The 17,153-nt window shown below is 38.6% G+C and overlaps 1 protein-coding gene across 22 annotated transcripts in view; it reads left to right on the top strand.

The window, feature by feature from the left end:
• The window catches only part of COL25A1 (collagen type XXV alpha 1 chain), a 304,370-nt gene extending 291,040 nt beyond the window's left edge, over positions 1 to 13,330 (top strand). For 13 of the 22 annotated variants that reach the window (XM_048302922.1, XM_048302923.1, XM_048302914.1 and 10 more), the window contains 4 exons: positions 3,833 to 3,841; positions 3,964 to 4,050; positions 6,848 to 6,886; positions 7,629 to 13,330. In XM_048302922.1, the coding sequence (XP_048158879.1) occupies positions 3,833 to 3,841; positions 3,964 to 4,050; positions 6,848 to 6,886; positions 7,629 to 7,631 (138 nt within the window). In that variant the 3' untranslated portion in view covers positions 7,632 to 13,330. The other 9 variants (XM_048302930.1, XM_048302929.1, XM_048302928.1 and 6 more) reach the window with 3 other exon arrangements.
• The last annotated feature ends 3,823 nt before the right edge of the window (positions 13,331 to 17,153 follow it).

Genomic DNA, 17,153 nt, shown 5'->3' with positions numbered 1-17,153 from the left:
ACTGCCCAGGGAGCACTGCAGAACCTGGTCTGGTCTGACCTGGCCTAGGGACAGGAATCATCCTGCTCACAATGGGAATCTTAGGCTCCCTTAGGGAATCCAGAACTCCCTTGCAGCCAGACTTTCTGAGTGTGTGTTTCCATGTACAGCTAGAGATAGGCAGACAAATTTCAGCCACCAGAGCTCCAGAAGATTTGCAGAAGAAAAGATGGAAAGCTGGTAAAAAGTTCGGTTATACAAATATGATGTGACAATGGAACAGATGAGATTCAGCACTCAGAACGTAAAAAGTTTTAATGTTCCAGAGTCCAGCGTGCTGCTTTTGGATATTAGTCTGTTATTCCCAGGGACTGACTAGATATGTTGAACATGGGACTTCCAGTTGCAAGGGAGTGAGGGAATTGTATGTGGGAATTGCATGTGGCATGGCTAGGCCCTGTTCAGAGTTCAGTTGTGATTTAGGCTGCCTGTGGAGACTTGTTCTCTTGGGCTGCAGGACACATCTCCTAGGAACTCTGGTCCTCCATCCCCCTAAAAATTCATGAAAAGGCAAGCCCTGTTTCCTGAGGAGAATGCGTGGGATAAAGTAGTTAGCAAGTCCGATAGATGTTTCAAAAAATACATTATTTTTTCAGAAAGAGGATTGACAGGAAGTCTGTAGGGCAAAAATGGGTATTGAATACCTGCCTTAAAAATTCCCAGAATATTTAAGGAAAACTAGGAGGCAAAGAAAGGTCTTTCCCAGTGAAAAGTCAGGGAAGACATAGCTGAGACCTCTGTGGAAGAGACTTCTGTTGCATAGGTTTAACACATTTTCCCCATAAATTAGGGAATATTTGTATCATGCAAGCAAACTTGCTTCACCAAAATTACTTAAGCTGCATCAATAGTTCCTTTTCCAAATAGGAAGCTGACTCTCAAAAGACACAAAGTAATGCAGTTAATTCAAATTCTTATTATAACAAGTCTTCTGTGTTCTGGTGGCTTTCCTTAATATTACTGATTAACTATGACCAAACTGGTGTAACAGCACCCATTTCAACAGATAAACCAGTTTGTAATAACAAATAAACAAGTTGACCATCCAGCTTATGATTTCTTGGTTTTTAAATATTTCTACAGTATTGGCTGTTGGACTGACATCACACAAATTGAAATTAGTGAGTTTCTAGTTAAGAAACTTAAATTGCACTGCAAAAATTTGTATCATTACTGACACTTTTTTTGCAGACATGCAGGGAATAAACCTTTACTTCATAAGTTTGAGATGAGGCCTAGACTGCTGATCTGTATTTTAGCCCATCAGTAGTTCTGCTACAGTGAAAGGAAGTCAGTGTTTGCATTATAATGTCTTCTTGACTTGACTGTAAAAATATTTTTTAAAGTGTTCTAGCTGTAATTACTCATATAAAATTATAGTCCAGGAGCACTTATCCCAAAAAAGTTTTGCACAATTCATTTTATGTTTTCAAGTTTCATGAATAGAAAAAAGAAAATCCTTTCAAAAAGGAATAAGCTTTAACAAAAGTTAGAGATTCTGTTGTGGGGAAAGGGAGGGAAGGGACTCCTGGTCCCAGATGCACGGTTGACTGTTGTTATAAATTTTGACAGAGGAATATGAACAGAGGATGAAAAGGCATTATCCTTTTCCCTTGCACTCTGCATTGATGAAAATCTGTGCATGTGAGGATTGTAGATTGTTCCAACCATAACAGTGTTGCAGAAGTGCCACCATTTTTTTATATCGCTAGGCATTGAGGAAGGACAGAAAGGAATTTTTCTTTTATTCTTCATCAGATGTACAGGCTCTGTATCTCCTGTGGGTTTCTGTAGTTCAGGATAAGGAGTAAATATTAAGAAGAAAGAACCCAGTCTGTGGAAAAAGTAGTGAAGTACCCAGGAAATTCAGACTGTTCCTTACCAGGTGACTGCTGCATTGTTTTGAATAAGACCATAGATCTGCCTGCAAAATTGGAAGTTGAAAATAGTTTGCTGGCTTGTAACACAAGAAGTTAAAGAAATGCAAATCCTAAAGATTGAAAAGAGTTGGAAACCAAACCAAACTGTTCATTTTCAGAATCCTTTCTGGAGTATGTCCATGCTTTGTGCTCACACACACTCACTGCAGATAAATTGGTGCAACACTGAGCACAAATAGCACGAGATTTGACCCTAAGCTGTTGGGTTTCTCTGCTATGTTGTCATCTTTGTAGGTTTAAGATGAAAACATAGCCAATTTATGATTCTTGTCTTGTGAGGATTTTTTTACATCACAGTCTTTATTATTTGGTAAGGATGGGTAATGTTTGGGTTTCTATTTTTCCAACTCTTATCCTGTGACCTTTTGGCACACAGAAGAGATAGACAAGGACCTGTGCTTCTATCATGACATGAATGCAGTATGTTTTGTTCATGGAACATTTTGTTTTATTTGACTGTGTCAAGTATACTGTAATATGAAATGACTAATGTGCTTTCCTTCCTCTTTAAAATATGATTTATATAATTATTTTTTTATGTGTAAATATTATTTTTCTCTCTTGTTGATGGATTAAGTCTTTGTGTACTGGTGTGGAACAAGTTAAATGTCTATTTAATATGCTTCACCAAAATCCGTCTGTCTTTCCAAAGGGGCATTCCTTCCTTCTCCTTCTACCCTCATTTCTTACAATTCCTCTGTCTTTTTTACCCTTTTCCTCACAAATTAAATCCTCCCAGTAGCCACGACCTCACTTGCTGGTTCTCCGATGTTATACTAATTTTCCTATGACTATTTTTCCCATTTCTTTGTGATATCCTGATTTACTCATCCTTCCTATCCCATTTTTTACAATCCTAGTCCAATTTGTTAATTTTTTTTAAGTGATCCTTTTTGATTTTTGTGAAATTGAGAGCAACCTGAAACTCATTTACCATTGTGATCAACTGGTGTGAAATCAATTATAAAATGAACTCTCTAAACCTCTTATACTGCTTGAAGGTGAGGTCGTCTTTCCAAGTAGCTTTGTTAAGGGAATCAACTAATTTCTATGAAAATTAAAGCATTGGAAGTTTTGCATTTAAAAAGAAAACTCAGTGTGAAACTAAGGACTGAATTTTGGTAAAACAAATAGATGAAACATTGCCCGCAGCAAAGAGAATATTTGAATGTTGAAATGCTTAAACAAATAATCTAAATATCACTTCTGATTACTTTATGATACCAAGACAATATGAAATCATTGAAAGTGTCATAGCACCTCTCCATCAAGCAGTTCGAGTGTTTTGATTCCTGTAACAGGGTTTGAAATGGTCGTGGAGGGACAGCAGTGCACCCTCAGTGATGTCAGTGGGTTTCTATGGATACCACAGAACAGGATTTGTTCCAAACTCTTACCAGAGCACACAGGGTCAGTTCACAGAAGATGCTCCTGGTCAAGTTCACCCTTGATGTGACACCATGGAAGCTGATGGAATCGAGTCAGCTGTCCCTGTGAAGCATCTGTGCCACAGGTCTTCTTTCAAAAGACTCTGTTGATGGATTCTACTGTCCCAAAGTTACTTCTGACTAGTGACAAATCCTCTGGGGAAGCTGACAAGTCCAGCTTAGTGAACATGTGCCTTCAGTGCTACCACTTATCAAAATAGGAGACCTCTTATTTTGGACTGTGGATTGGGGGGATTTGCAGATTTGCCTCTTTCTCAAGAAATCAATGATTTCAAGCCCTGTTCTAGGTTTCAAAACATTCATAATACTGATATGAAGTACAAACACAAACTAATAGAGACTGATTGCAGTTCTTGCTTGTGATCATATAATTTATTTTTCCACATAATGCACCATCCAAACCAGAACACAGTGGTAAGTGTCCTTTCAGCTCTCCATTGGCTTAAAAAGAAAAAACCCAAACTTTAAACCAAATCTTTCTTTATACTTTTTTCAAAAGAATGAAACTTGTTTTATCCAAACCATTGTATCCACAGGGGGAAAAGGGAAAGAAAGGCAAAAAAGGGCCTAAAGGGGAGAAAGGAGAACAGGGTGCTCCTGGATTAGATGCACCTTGCCCATTGGTACGTCTCACTTGTGTATTGAAAGATCAGTCATCCTGCTGTAAACTGATGGAATAAAAAATGAGGGGAGAGGAACAAGCACCAGCTACTGTGTAACCTGTTGCACTTTGTTAACACAGCTTCATCTCATATTCTAGAGCAGACTTTTTTTGTCAACCTCCTAATTTGGTTTAAAGCACCAGACTTAAGACCTTTGGGCTAAATTTGTGAAGTTTCATGGTGGGTTGGTTTTTTTCTTTTTTGAATGTGTCAGAGTCAGTGCCCCACAGGTCTAAATCACAAGCAGTCAGCTTGCTCCTCTTGCCTCTTACGTTGTTTTTTGTTCACTCCATTTAAGTCAATACTGAAGGCATTTCCTTGACAGTAACATTGCAAGTTAATCTTTACAAACAGGGATTCCGTGGAATTAAGGGGGAAAAAGGGGAGCCAGGCCAGCCTGGCCTGGATGGGCTGGATGCCCCTTGCCAATTGGTACAGTATTTCTCTTTCCTACCAACCCTGCATGCAGTTCCTTTGTTTGTGGTCAGCCATTCTCAATGTAAAGTAACGTTTTTCTGAGCTGACTTTACATTTTCCACGTAACACATGCATGTGCATGACCAAACCAGCTGCTTCAAGTGATCATAACTGCAGTGACAGAACACACGTTTTTGTTGACATCTTAAGCCTAACTCTCAGCAATTTGCTCCCACATCACATGGTAATTTATGAGTTTGTCTCCTTCCTACATTTTCCCTGAGAATCATTGGTTTGTTACTTTCCTCGCAAAATACCCATTGCCTTACTCACCCTGAACGCAAGTTGTAAAAATCCAGCACAACATTCACCTCTAATCAAGTCTCATGACTTCTGTCTGCACTGGCTCAGTTCCACACCCTGGCCTGTCCCATAGCTACTCTGCACCCCGGACTTCCTTTCAAATCCATGCCATCTTAGGGGCATGTTTTCACAATTTGGCCAAAATGAGAGTCACAAACAGAAGGATGTAAATACTGGTTCTAAAAATCAAGGTTTCCAGTAAGCCAAGCTGGAGCTTGGCTTTCAGACCATGCACAAGTAATGTTTGAGGTGTCTGGCCTGTTCATCAGAGTGTTCAAACACATCTGGAAATAAAAAGCTTACCTGATGTTTGTAAGAATATAACGGTCTGCAGCCCAAACCCTGATTGTCTTTGTTATTTAATATCTTCAATTTAATGGTCTTACCCTTGGAACTTACCTTCCTGGAATACACACAACACTCCCCACCCTATGCTAGCATGAATTCAAGTTCCCACCTATACTAAAATGCTACTTCTTGACCCTCTCCCTTGTACCAATCTGGCAACAGTGATTTTTATTTAGTGGTAAAGTAAGTTGGAACTCTTTTCCATTTAAGAAAACCCCAGATGAATAATACATACACATTTCCTAAAGATACAAGGAGGATTTTCTTTTTAATTGTTCACAGTAAAATTTGATCTGCATGTTCTGATATTGTTTGGTGGTTAAGCACGGTTCTCTGAGATGAATGTTGAATTAAGTAGGTTTTATTTCGAGTATAGCACTCCTAATTTGAAGTCAATTGCTTTTTAATTGTAAATACATAGTCCATTAAGATTATTCCATAGTCCGTGTTGTTTGCTTCCAATTAATGGTAACCATATCTCATATTTTGTTGGGGATAATCAAGCATGCTTTTGTAATTTAAAAATGTTTCTCTGTCTCTGTATTATCATTTATATCTGAAGATTCACTAACAATCCTTGATGGATAAAAAATATTCTTTTCATAGATAATTGCTAGAATAAACTGCTTAGCATGCAGCACTGTTTCTTATTTAGGCAGCAAGTCATTCACAACAGACCACATGCAAGTATATTCAAAAATCCTTATTTACCACTATTCTTCACATGTAAATTAACATATTAAGTTTTGGTATTCTAAATTCTAAAAAATGTAAAGGCCTGATTCTTCTTCTGCTTATGCATAGTCCAGTTACATCACATGTGCACCTAATTCTGAGCATATAACTCCCTGAATTAACCCTGGATAGCCATGTAAATTGGAATTAGATCCATGAAAACCAGTATGACTGTGGTCAAAAGCTGGCCCTGATTGTACTGGACACATGGAGATACCTGAAGGTAGGGTAGCAGCAGGGAAGAAAAGGAGTGACTCTCACTAACATGAGAAGAAATTAGATGGCCATATTGTCCAAGCGCTGAAATAATCAGTGGTGCTGTTCTGCCCTGCTCCCACCGCTGATGTTTTCTTTCACTGTGGCACTCAAGGTGTGTTCAGGCCTTAAGATTTTACTCCATCATTCAGAAACTAATACTGAAAGTGAAAAGAAAAGATCCTACTCCCATTCGGGTCTTGCTGCCTTATCACAGGGTGACCTTTCTATGAGGGGCCCATAAAACACAATACTCACAAAATAAAAGTGATAGAATTTTTTTCTCACTGATCTTGTACATTGAGATCGAGATTGTTGTGAATAAAATGGATTATATTTAAAATAACATGTAGCCTGAGCTCTAGCAGCAATAAGAGACTGATAAAGATGTTCTAATGATTTAGAGAACAACATCTTTATAGCAGAGAGTTGCACGTATGTATTTATAGTGTAAACCTTCTCTCCTTTGGCTTTCCCTTCACTTTGAGAATAAGAGAGGAAATAAGTTAAACTTGGTAGCTACTTTTTAGATAGTCAAAGCTGCTTCAGCTGTTCTAACAGATGTTGCTGGAATATCTTTTCTATCAAACTTACCTTTGCATTTTTTTTTTTTTTTTTCCTTTTACTCCCCTTGAAACAGGGTCCTGATGGATTACCAATGCCTGGCTGTTGGCAAAAGGTAGGATGGGCAGAGCTTTTTCTTTTCAGGAGTAGTATGTCCTTAGCACACAGAAATGCCTGTCACAATCGTACTGAACAGCATCAAGATAGACTTCAGAGCCTCCTAGGCAGACATACCCAGCAGTGCAAGATCAGACCTCTCCATGACAGTAGTTCATGTCATGTGTTGTAATTTATGTAGAATAGTTCATTGAGGCAGCACTGTAGAAACAGCTGGCGTTAGTTTTCTGGAAAGTCCAAGACTTTTCTTTTTTCCCATGAAGACTCACACATCTTTTGGTTTCTGCAGATGATCAGTGCTTTCTATTCGTTATAAAAGCTCATGGATGTGGCATTTTTGTCAAGATATTCTGTCGATCTATTATTATACTGGTTTTCTGGGATACTGAAAAGGACATATCCTGACTTTCTCTTTCCCTTAGTTTTCTATTCTTCAATATATCCTCCTGGGTTTTGTGTTTTATGGCAGTATTAACTGGCAACATTATTTTAGTAAAGATTTAACCTAGACAGTGCTTGATTTAAAAACACAGCATCCAGAATAATGTAGGTGGAGGGATACTGGTATATAATATATCAGAAAACATGAAGCATAAGTGAAATCCTGGGTGCATTTATCTCCAAAGAATAGTTGGTGCTAAGGAAATAACCATCTATATTTGCAACTCTGCCTTATTTGTAATAGATGTCCAAAATACCTTACTAATTTGTTTAATCTGTATCTCTTTTTGTCTCTGCAGTGATGAATCTAACCTTACAAGCATGAAGTTGTGTATATAGTGCTCCACTTTTTTTATTTATAGTTGAAAACTGAAAATTTGATTTTACAAGTCTGAGATATGTTTACATGTAGCTGCTTCTACTTGTTTGCAATAGTCCATACATACATCTTTTTTTCACCTACATCTGCAGTTAGATGATACAATAACTGCAGGATAAACCTGCAAAGTTTGTCTCTCTAATGAGAGAGAGAGATCTCAAAGCAATGATCAAAAATAGAAATTAATATTTCTGTAAATTCTTATATTTTGGCTTGTGGATATGCATGGACAATGAGTGCCATGAACTAGTTTACAAGAAATTGTGACCAAATAAGAGCAAAATGCTATGAAATGTACTGTACCAGCTGCTGTTGGAGTTTACTGACTTGGCTTCCATGTCCATCTTAAACACCTCATGATTCATGACACCACATCTGCTCATATGAACTAAAAGCATGAGTTTGTGTGCCAAACCTGCTTGTTGTGTGATCATGAGTGGCTGTTCACGGTGACCTTTGATTCCAGCTTCTGAGTCATTTCCTTTTGTCATCTCAAGGGAGTCACACCATGGCTCATTGCTAAAAAGAGATAAACCAGAGGAGCATAGAAAGAGGCCTTGAATTTTTGGGGAATAGCATTCCAGCTGCAGGTGGATGGCTTCCAGTCTTGCAGGATACTTGGCCCCTTTGATCAAGGAGGGTCCCGCCTGTTGATCAGCATCGGTTTGCCTTGCACTGCTCACGGTCGTGAAGACATTCACGATAGGCCCTGTCGAGTCCTTAATCAAGAGGGACAGAAGTTTGAAGAAGAAACCAGACTTCTCTGTGGGTTGTTTGAAAAGGTTACAGAGGTGCTGCAGGGATCATTTGATGGCAGACACCGCCTGAGACCAGAAGCTTCTCAACCTCACTTGAGGATGGACAGAGTATACTCTGCATATTGTATTTTGGGACTGCTGGAGGAGAAAGAATTCTTGAGGTGGGGATGAATCAGATCATCCTCCAGAGGAGGATAACAATGGAACTGACCAGAGATGTATGTATCATGGTGTGGTTTTCAGGTTTTTCACTTTAAATTACACGTAACTAGCTGAACTTCTCTGCGGGATTTTGGAAGCAGTGGTTAATTTTGTTTCCTTTTCCTGTTACTGTTGCCATAAAGAATGCATTTCAATAATGTATTCAACATTTGTGGTGACAGCATTGAAGAAAATACTTTCAAGCCACATATTCATCGTTTCAGTATTAACAGTTTTTATTTCAGAGTCTTTGAAGTCTTTAAGTCTAGAAAAGAAAGAGTTTATTTCTGTGTTTCACAGAATAGTGTATTCATCATGTTCCTTTTATGTTGTTACAGTGACTTTAGTGGACATTATTACTCAAAAAACATTGGAGAGAAACAATTCCGTGTGATTATCACTGCACACTTGTCACCACGCTCCACTGTTAAATGTGTTGATTTTTCTCTGTTTCTGTTCAGATGGCTTTCTGGAGAAACATTTCCTTCTCCCCTCTTTTTTTTATTGCTAGAAATATGTGATTTGTGCACATTTGTAGTTTTGCCACGAGGTATTTTTTACAATTTTGAGTCTTCATATGGTGCACTGAAATTAGTTTGAGAGATTAATTTATGAGAAATGGTGCCATATTTGGCAGATGGAAATTCTTTTTATATCACTTCTGTTCCTAATGTATATAGCAGGATCATCACAAACTTTTTTAGTTACTTTTCGAAGAGTTGTCTTTCATATGTAGACCAAAACTAAAGTTGAAGAAGACAGCCTGCCTCCATTCATATGAGGGCGCCTTATGCCCTTCTTGGAACGCACATTTTTCCTTGCTCTATCATTTCTAAATCATGTGAAGATGGGGGTCACACTTTTTGTATTGCTTCACAATCTCAGATCAGTGGAAATGCCACTATAATGGAATATTTCCCTTTGGTGAATCTTTATTATCATTTTGGTATATTGGAGTCAAATCCAGCTTTTCATTGAGGAAAAAACAGATTTTCAAAACGAAAAGTCAATTTAGTGACCTCCAATTAGTAATATCTTACTAATGGAAACATAAATCTGACACTATGTAGATATATACACTGAATGCATGTGCATTTTTACTGCTCAATTCCATCTTTCCAGTAGTAAGAAATAAACAAGTGTTCACAGATATAAGGAAATATGTTTTGCTTTCCTTAAATTTTCAGAGATGCAAGTTATCAACCTGTTTGAATAGTCATGATTACAACAGTGAAAACCTTCACGTGGCGCAGGCTGAATATGAAATGTTACCGGAGTGTTACAGCAGTAATGCGACTGAGGGCCTCTCAGAAAGAGGACAGGAGCAGCACCATGGAAGCCTCTGACTTTCCAGTCTGCTTGTTTAGGAAGCACCATCTCAAAAACACAGCAGGCTGAGGAGCAAGCTGCCTGCCCAACAGAAAAGAGTCTCTCGTGTCAGTGTCCTAACTTGGCACATTTGGCCGGGTATATGATAGATGTGGAGACTAGAAGCTGAATGTTTTTTAAGATATCAAATACTGGCAATCAATACAGTAAGATGAAATGTTTTTGAAAGGTGCCTCAGAGTATTTTCGTGCAAAATCAAGTAGGATGTTTAAGATCTGTGTAGATGATTTAGCAACTCCATATTGAGAGTGTCCACAAACACAACTCATTTAAGAAAAAGCAACAAGATAAAAAACTATCAAATGCATGCTGTCATTAGCACTTTCTCTTTTTTTTTAAATTTGTGTACCTATATTTTTTAACTGCCCTCCTAGCATCCATTTCTATATGCACCAATAAAGCTAGCAGAGCCTTGGTTCATGGTTTTGTCATTCAGGAAATAATTACAGACACTACTGTTAAGTGTTAGTCAAAATTCAGTTCTCCCTTAACTCCCTGATGCTGAGACCCTACTGAAGAAACACTTAAGCACCTTTATTTGCTTTCTTTTCTGTCTTGTAAATTATTTTCTTTATTAAATTCCTGACAGGTAGGAATACTTTTTTTTCCAAATCATCTTACTTATCTTTTTTTAGCCTTTGTGTTGTTCAATATCATGAAGTGTTCATTCCTTCTAAATGATCATGAGTGGGCAGTAGATAAACAATTTAATTTGAAAGGTTAAACTACATACATAGATTGAATATTTGGCATTAATATTTGCATCTCAAAGATTGAATTGAAATGAAACTTAACCATATCTAGAAAAGTTGCATGGTCAGTACAAGAAAAAAAAGCAATTGGGTTTAATATTTCATCAGGAAAAGCACCCTGTGAAGACTTGCAATGCGTTTATTTTGTTCAAGAAGCAACTACTTCTGGTGCTAGTATATATTTTTCCTTTTGATGGCAAAGCTACAGTTTGAACCGCCAGTGTGTTGTTGTATCGTTTAGCGGCATTCCTCCAAGTAGATATGATTTGTTTTGTTTAGTTTGTGACAGGAACAGTAGTTCCTCTACCAGTCTTTTCAGCTGTAGAAATGTGTAGTGGTATTAGGCTACACAGTTTCTATATCCCTGACTTTTTCAGGTATGATTAATTCTTGTTTCTTTGAGAGTTTTCAGTATTTGTTTCATATGAAATTTTGTAATCTATCTGTTACTCCAGTGCATTAAAACCACATTGTGCAGAAGTCCTGCTACAGAGGCTGCAAGTCTTTTAAGCACTGTATGGAATATGTCTGACATACGTGGTCCTTGTCTTCATATGCATAGACTAACTACAGGAAAGCTTTCTTTCAGGATGCTTTAGACAACTTTTTATTTTTTCCTGAGGTAAAGCATGAAATGTTAAATCACAGAGCAATGATACAATGTATTTTTTGATTTATATTTTTATTTATTGCTGATCTTGATGTCATATTCTGATAGTGTAGCAAAGCAGAATGATACTCTTCATCCAGCTGTTTATATATTCTTTTAATCTATGGTGTAAGTAGTATGAATGAGTTTCAGAATGATCAAACCCATATATCTGCACATGTGTAAAGTATAGAGTTTGAAAAGGAGTAATTCTTAAGATTGATGTACAGTGTGGAAAGTTAGCAGTGGCCCCACTGAGCATTGTGTCCATGGATGGGGTGCATGGGACCCCCAGTTGCTTGGCTGTGCCACAAGAGAGACAAAGCAACCCAAATGAGATCAGAAGACCTTTGGTCCTCATGGGAGGGTGGTGCTTGTAAGGCCAGGGGCTGTGCCAGGACATGTGGCTCAGATCCTGGATCTCCGTGGGGTGTTGAGAGAGTTGTCCCACTGACCACCCCAGAGCTGGGATCGTAAACCTGGCTCAGCCATGTAAGGCTCCTCCCTTGGCTGTGCCTCCCCATCCCCAGCAATGACCAGGGGACAGAGATGCATCCTCTCCTTGAAAAGCTCTTTGAGACATGTGGGAGGAAGGACCCAGGTGTTGTGCTTTGTCACAAGGGGAATTTTACCAACTTCAGCAGTGGGGTTTTGCCTAAATCAGGAGTACTTCAGTAAGAACTGCAGAGATATTCTCAGCCTATTTATTGAAAGTGATGAAGAGGTTCAAGGCATGCAGAAGTTGACCCTTCCCTTCCAATTTCCTGATCTCTGCTGCTTGACCATCTTAAATTACATTTTAAAATCTCTGTATTTTACCTAATGAGATTCCTAAATTTTCACACTAAAGACTCACACAAAACACATCTGCAAAGATAGTGGTCAAAATAAAGTCTAATTTGTAGACATTGCAAAAATTCTATTTCAGTGACTGGAATTAAAACTAACACTGATTTTTTTTCCTTTTCTGCAACTTGTTTTTATGGATGTCAGTGTTGCTGTAATGTACAAATGAAGGTTTTCTTGCACCCTCTGTTATTAAAGTATTTTACATGGTGGTTGGATTCATTAAATGCAGTTAGAAACAAGTGCCTGCCACCATCATTTCTGAAAAAGATACTCTACAGAACAAATGGAGTTTGTATTTTAAAAAGAGATTTGGAGTGTTGTTTTTGTTTCAATTTATTTTTAAATGCATCCAATTATCAATGCTGCTTAGAAATTGAATTTTCTTTGAAAGCAGGGGGCCTTAACCTGGGACCGTTAGTGTTTTACTTGTTTCTATTTAAAAAAGAAATTGTATGAATTTCCCAGATCCCATTGGTACTTGCACACTTCTCTGAAGTATTATGGAGAGTTGGGTTGGTGAAAGAATGTTTTACATATTGTTAACATATATGTGGATATTCTTATATTATTGTACATGTTTGGGAAAATATCACACAACTTTAAAAATGTCGCTAAGATGTATGTATCTGACTTTTTCCTTTGGAAAATATATTTTTATTTGTATTTTTTACTTTTTTAAGTTCATCTATATGTGCCGTTATTTTTGTATTGCAAATGGTCTCATAAATGAAGTAGAAGAGATAAAAATACAAAGAAAAGTAATTTGGCAAGGATTTCAATGCTTGGGGGGAAAAATGCATGGGTCAGCATCATATTGTCAATACTAGAAATACTTTTGAGTGTCTTAGCACTGTAAATATGTCACAAGACCTCTTTTGATGAATAGTGTAAGGAATTGAAAGGTTTTAATCACCCATTTTAATTTGTTATTATTTACCACTTTCTTGTGGCCACTTAATTGAACCCGATCAAACAGCATGCTTTTGTTTTTATTATTAAAATTTCTCCATGTTTTTCAGTTGAATATTGTTTTGTTTTCTTTCAGTTTTGTACTTCAGGTTTTGTTTCTTGCTTGTGAGAAGTTGATCTTCAGAATTATTTTTACACTATTTATGATTTATTTTCATAATGTAAAACGTGTGTAATTATTAAAATATTAATCCAACCATTGGTGCTGATTTTGAATAGTTATAAAGTTCTTAATGTTGGTGCAAAAAAGTGTTCTAGTCTGTCTGGATTGGAAAACGTGTGTGCTGCTTTGTGCCAACCTGGAGTTTGAAGTCTAGAGCAAGTTGTGTCAGACATTTGCACAAAAATCAGGGCCTCTGCCACGTGTTCTATTTTCCTGCAGTGTGCAGTAAGAAAATTCACCTTCCTCTTCCTATTCTTAATGTGTCTTTCCCCTTCAAAGTAGAGTCTCTTCCGTTATCTTTTCTAAACAGGGAGCACAGGCTATGCGAATCCACAAATCATGTAAGGAAGTAGCTTTGCTGCAAAGCTTAGAGCCTTTTCTCGCTCTGGGAAAGTTGCAAGGATCTCTGTATTAACCCGAAGTTGAAACTATTGCTTAGGCAAGTTCAGAGGCACCCTGGGATCTAAAGAAATAAAGCTGAAAATCACCAGTCTCCCCTTTCTGTAATTCTGAAGGTGAACAATAAACCTTACCTGCTGAGGAATAAAGATGTGTGCAGGCAGTGTCACAAGTAGCAGTACAAGCTAGAAAATGTGAAGGTCTCTTTTCCACAGATTCAGTTTGTTCGGAAATGATGGAACATAATAGTTATTGCAAAATTGTATATTTTTAAGCACCCTGGTTTAAGAAGACATACATTTGCAAGAGTCTTCTTGAGCAAAAGATTTTAAAAAATGAGAAAACACAGGGGAGCAGCTGTAATTTCTTCAACACATTATTTAAATGTTTGGATTTTCTAAATCCCAAAACATTTCAGACAAACAGAATACTCCACATTGTTTCCTTTTCCATCACCTCAAAAATGGAGTCACTGTAGGTGGAGAGAATTATAGGTGGAGACATTTGGCCTCTACTATTAATTCTTGCTAATCCCCATAAGTGTCCATTAATCTTATCTAGCTCTGCTTTAGACTCTTGGAGGGACTAAAAATGTCTTTGCTCCCATTCCTGGATGAGGTACTTCCAGCTTCCGCATGCGCTGTGCTCTGCCAGGCTGAGCATGTGGCCCTGAGGGCTGCGAGCACTGCTGCCGCCCCAGCCGGGCAGCCCTGACCCAGGTGACATCCTTGCTTCAGCCGTGGCCACTCTTGCCCTTTTCTTGCTTCCCTCTTTCTTCTACTTTCATAGAGGAATGCAGTTCTAGATGTCCTGCCAGAAAAGAAGCACGTGTGTTCTGGACTGCTGCCAGAGCAAACACCCCGTGGGTTTCCCGTTCAGTGCTTTGACAGCATCCCCGTTATTTTTCACTACTCTGCTCCCTTTAGAGTTTTAGATGCTTTAGAGCCAAATCTCAGGTAACCAATATCCTATAGCCTTCACATCCTACTGCACTCATGGGACGTGACTTTACTCTAGCATTGCCTCCTATTCACACGTATCCTTCATAATTTTGGGATGTGCCAAAGCACATGCAGGACTGCATGTGAAATGCCTCCCACATTGGCCTCTTTATTTTTAAAATGGAGTTTTAATTAAATACTTAAAGGCTATTATGCAACTCTGCCTTGTGGACCTACTAATGCTGCTAATCCCAACCCGAATAAAAAAGAATGCAACCGAAGTTGCTTTTTATGTCCTCGTCTCACACAGTTTCACCTTGTAGTTCAATTATAATAACCACACACAAACGTTTAAAAAAAACAAAAAACCCAAGGTGCTGACAAAGCATTTCATGTTCCAGCAAGTAGTAACAAATTCACCCAAAGAAATACTAAAAGAAAAACAGGAGAATGCCAAAAACATTTAAGTCATGTTGCTGCAGGCAGTCCTGTCTTCCCAGGGTTACTAATTTGTTTTCCATTGGCTTCTGTGAATTTCCAGATGGAGTACTCACAGGGCATCCTCCTCTCCCACCTCCTAGATGCAGTAAAAAAATACAGTGGTTTGTTTCATATATATGTATCTACATGTATGTGTGTGTACACTCATATGTAGGTATATATGTATGTACATCTTCATGTGTCTACTTGAACATATATAAATGTGTATGTAGATACGACCAGTAGAGTTCAGCAAATACTGTACACAAACCTCTTCAGAGATAATCACTGTCTGCTAGTATAGTTGTACTCAAGCTGCTTTAGTTTTTCTCCCAGGTTAAAGGTGGACACAGCTCCTGTCACATAACCAAGATGCAGGTTTTGTTCATGTGCTTATACCAAGACAGAATGTTCAATAGATGATAAATGCCTTGATTATTTCTGTATGTGCAGGTTACAGCTTGACCGAGTTTCCAAAGTGCCCACACCTAAGCGGAGCTGTCACGAGGTCTCTCTGACATCACCTTTGGCTGCTCCCTCCTGGAGCTAACAAGTACCTGGTAACTTTTTGCCAGCTTTTAGGATCTCTCTTCTATTTGGTATATTAAAATTGTTGTGAAGTAATCGATTCTGATTGAGATAAAACTGATAAAAACAAATGTTGATGACACACCCTGTGCTTAACTGACTTGGGGCCGGTCGCTGCATGAACTCACAGGCCAAGTCCATTCCCTTTCCAGAGCAAATGCCAAGCAGCTGCCTGTCCCTGGGAATGTGCAGACAGGTATGGTTTGTCCATCTTTAAATTTCTGTACTGACACAGATCTTCAGTGCAGATCAATTTTCACAGCAATCCATCTGCAATGGGTTTGCTTCTCAGGATGCACCAGCAATATATTTTTTTTCAGAGGAACTCCTTCACAGTTAGCCAGAGGCGCCTTACTTGGATACTTTGGGTAGCTCTTAGAAATATGTACTCCTTTTCATCCTTCATACAGGAAGCCAGGCTTCTGGTTTCTGGTACTATGCCAGGACAAAGCCCATATACAAGCATGGAAAAAAGTAAATTAAAATGTTTGGAAAGCGAACAGAGCAGGCTGGAGTAAACAGCATGTTTTGGTTTGTGTTTTGGGTTTTTTACTGAAACACAATATTAAAAAAAAAAACCAAACTATTTTTAATCTATTCTAATCCTGCTATGCAGAGATAGCTCCCAATATTTACTGCATAGCATTATGAAGTGCTGCAAAGGCCTGCGTTTGTGTCAGGGTCTCTGCTACTCTTGGGGGAGAGACCTCCTCTGCTCTACACATGAGACTTGGCAGGCTTGCTCGTGCTCATGGTATCAAAAGAGCATGAAAGAACTAGGAGCCAAGAGGGAGGGATATTTTCTTGATTGTTAAGCCCCTTTCCATGGCTTTGAAAGAACAGGGAAACAACCTCCCCCTTCTAAGAAGCTACTTCACCTACCACTTCAAGCTTTCTGGGTGAAGTTTGCTATTGCTTCAAGCAATTACTAAACTAGCTGTGAACAAACCTGCTTTTGCTAAACCTGAAATATAAGCCCTGATAACAGGGCTGTCAGTGCATGCTTCTGAAGAAGTAGCAGCACAGTATTTTGTATATCCCTTAAATATATTTATGGTCCAGGGTTTCTGTGTGAGCAAGACCAGGCAGATAAGCAACAGAGATTTTTCTAGTCTTGGCATCGGCAGCAGCCCGGGAGGAAGGGACAAGGCTGTGCTCGGCGCCGACAGAGGGCAGGCACCAGCCCAGTGTGGGAAAAGCATCTCTCCTGAAATGCGTCGGGACTCTCAGCCTTCGATGCTGCCAATCGCTGCCTGGCCCCAGCCTGTCTGTACATTGCTGGCACAAAGGGATTGCTGCAAAGTCCA

The sequence above is a fragment of the Corvus hawaiiensis genome, chromosome 5 (genome assembly GCF_020740725.1).
Source record: "Corvus hawaiiensis isolate bCorHaw1 chromosome 5, bCorHaw1.pri.cur, whole genome shotgun sequence".
Classification (NCBI taxonomy): Eukaryota; Metazoa; Chordata; class Aves; order Passeriformes; family Corvidae; genus Corvus; species Corvus hawaiiensis.
The sequence above is the reverse complement of the archived record's forward strand: the minus strand, read 5'-3'. Positions and strand labels throughout refer to the sequence as shown.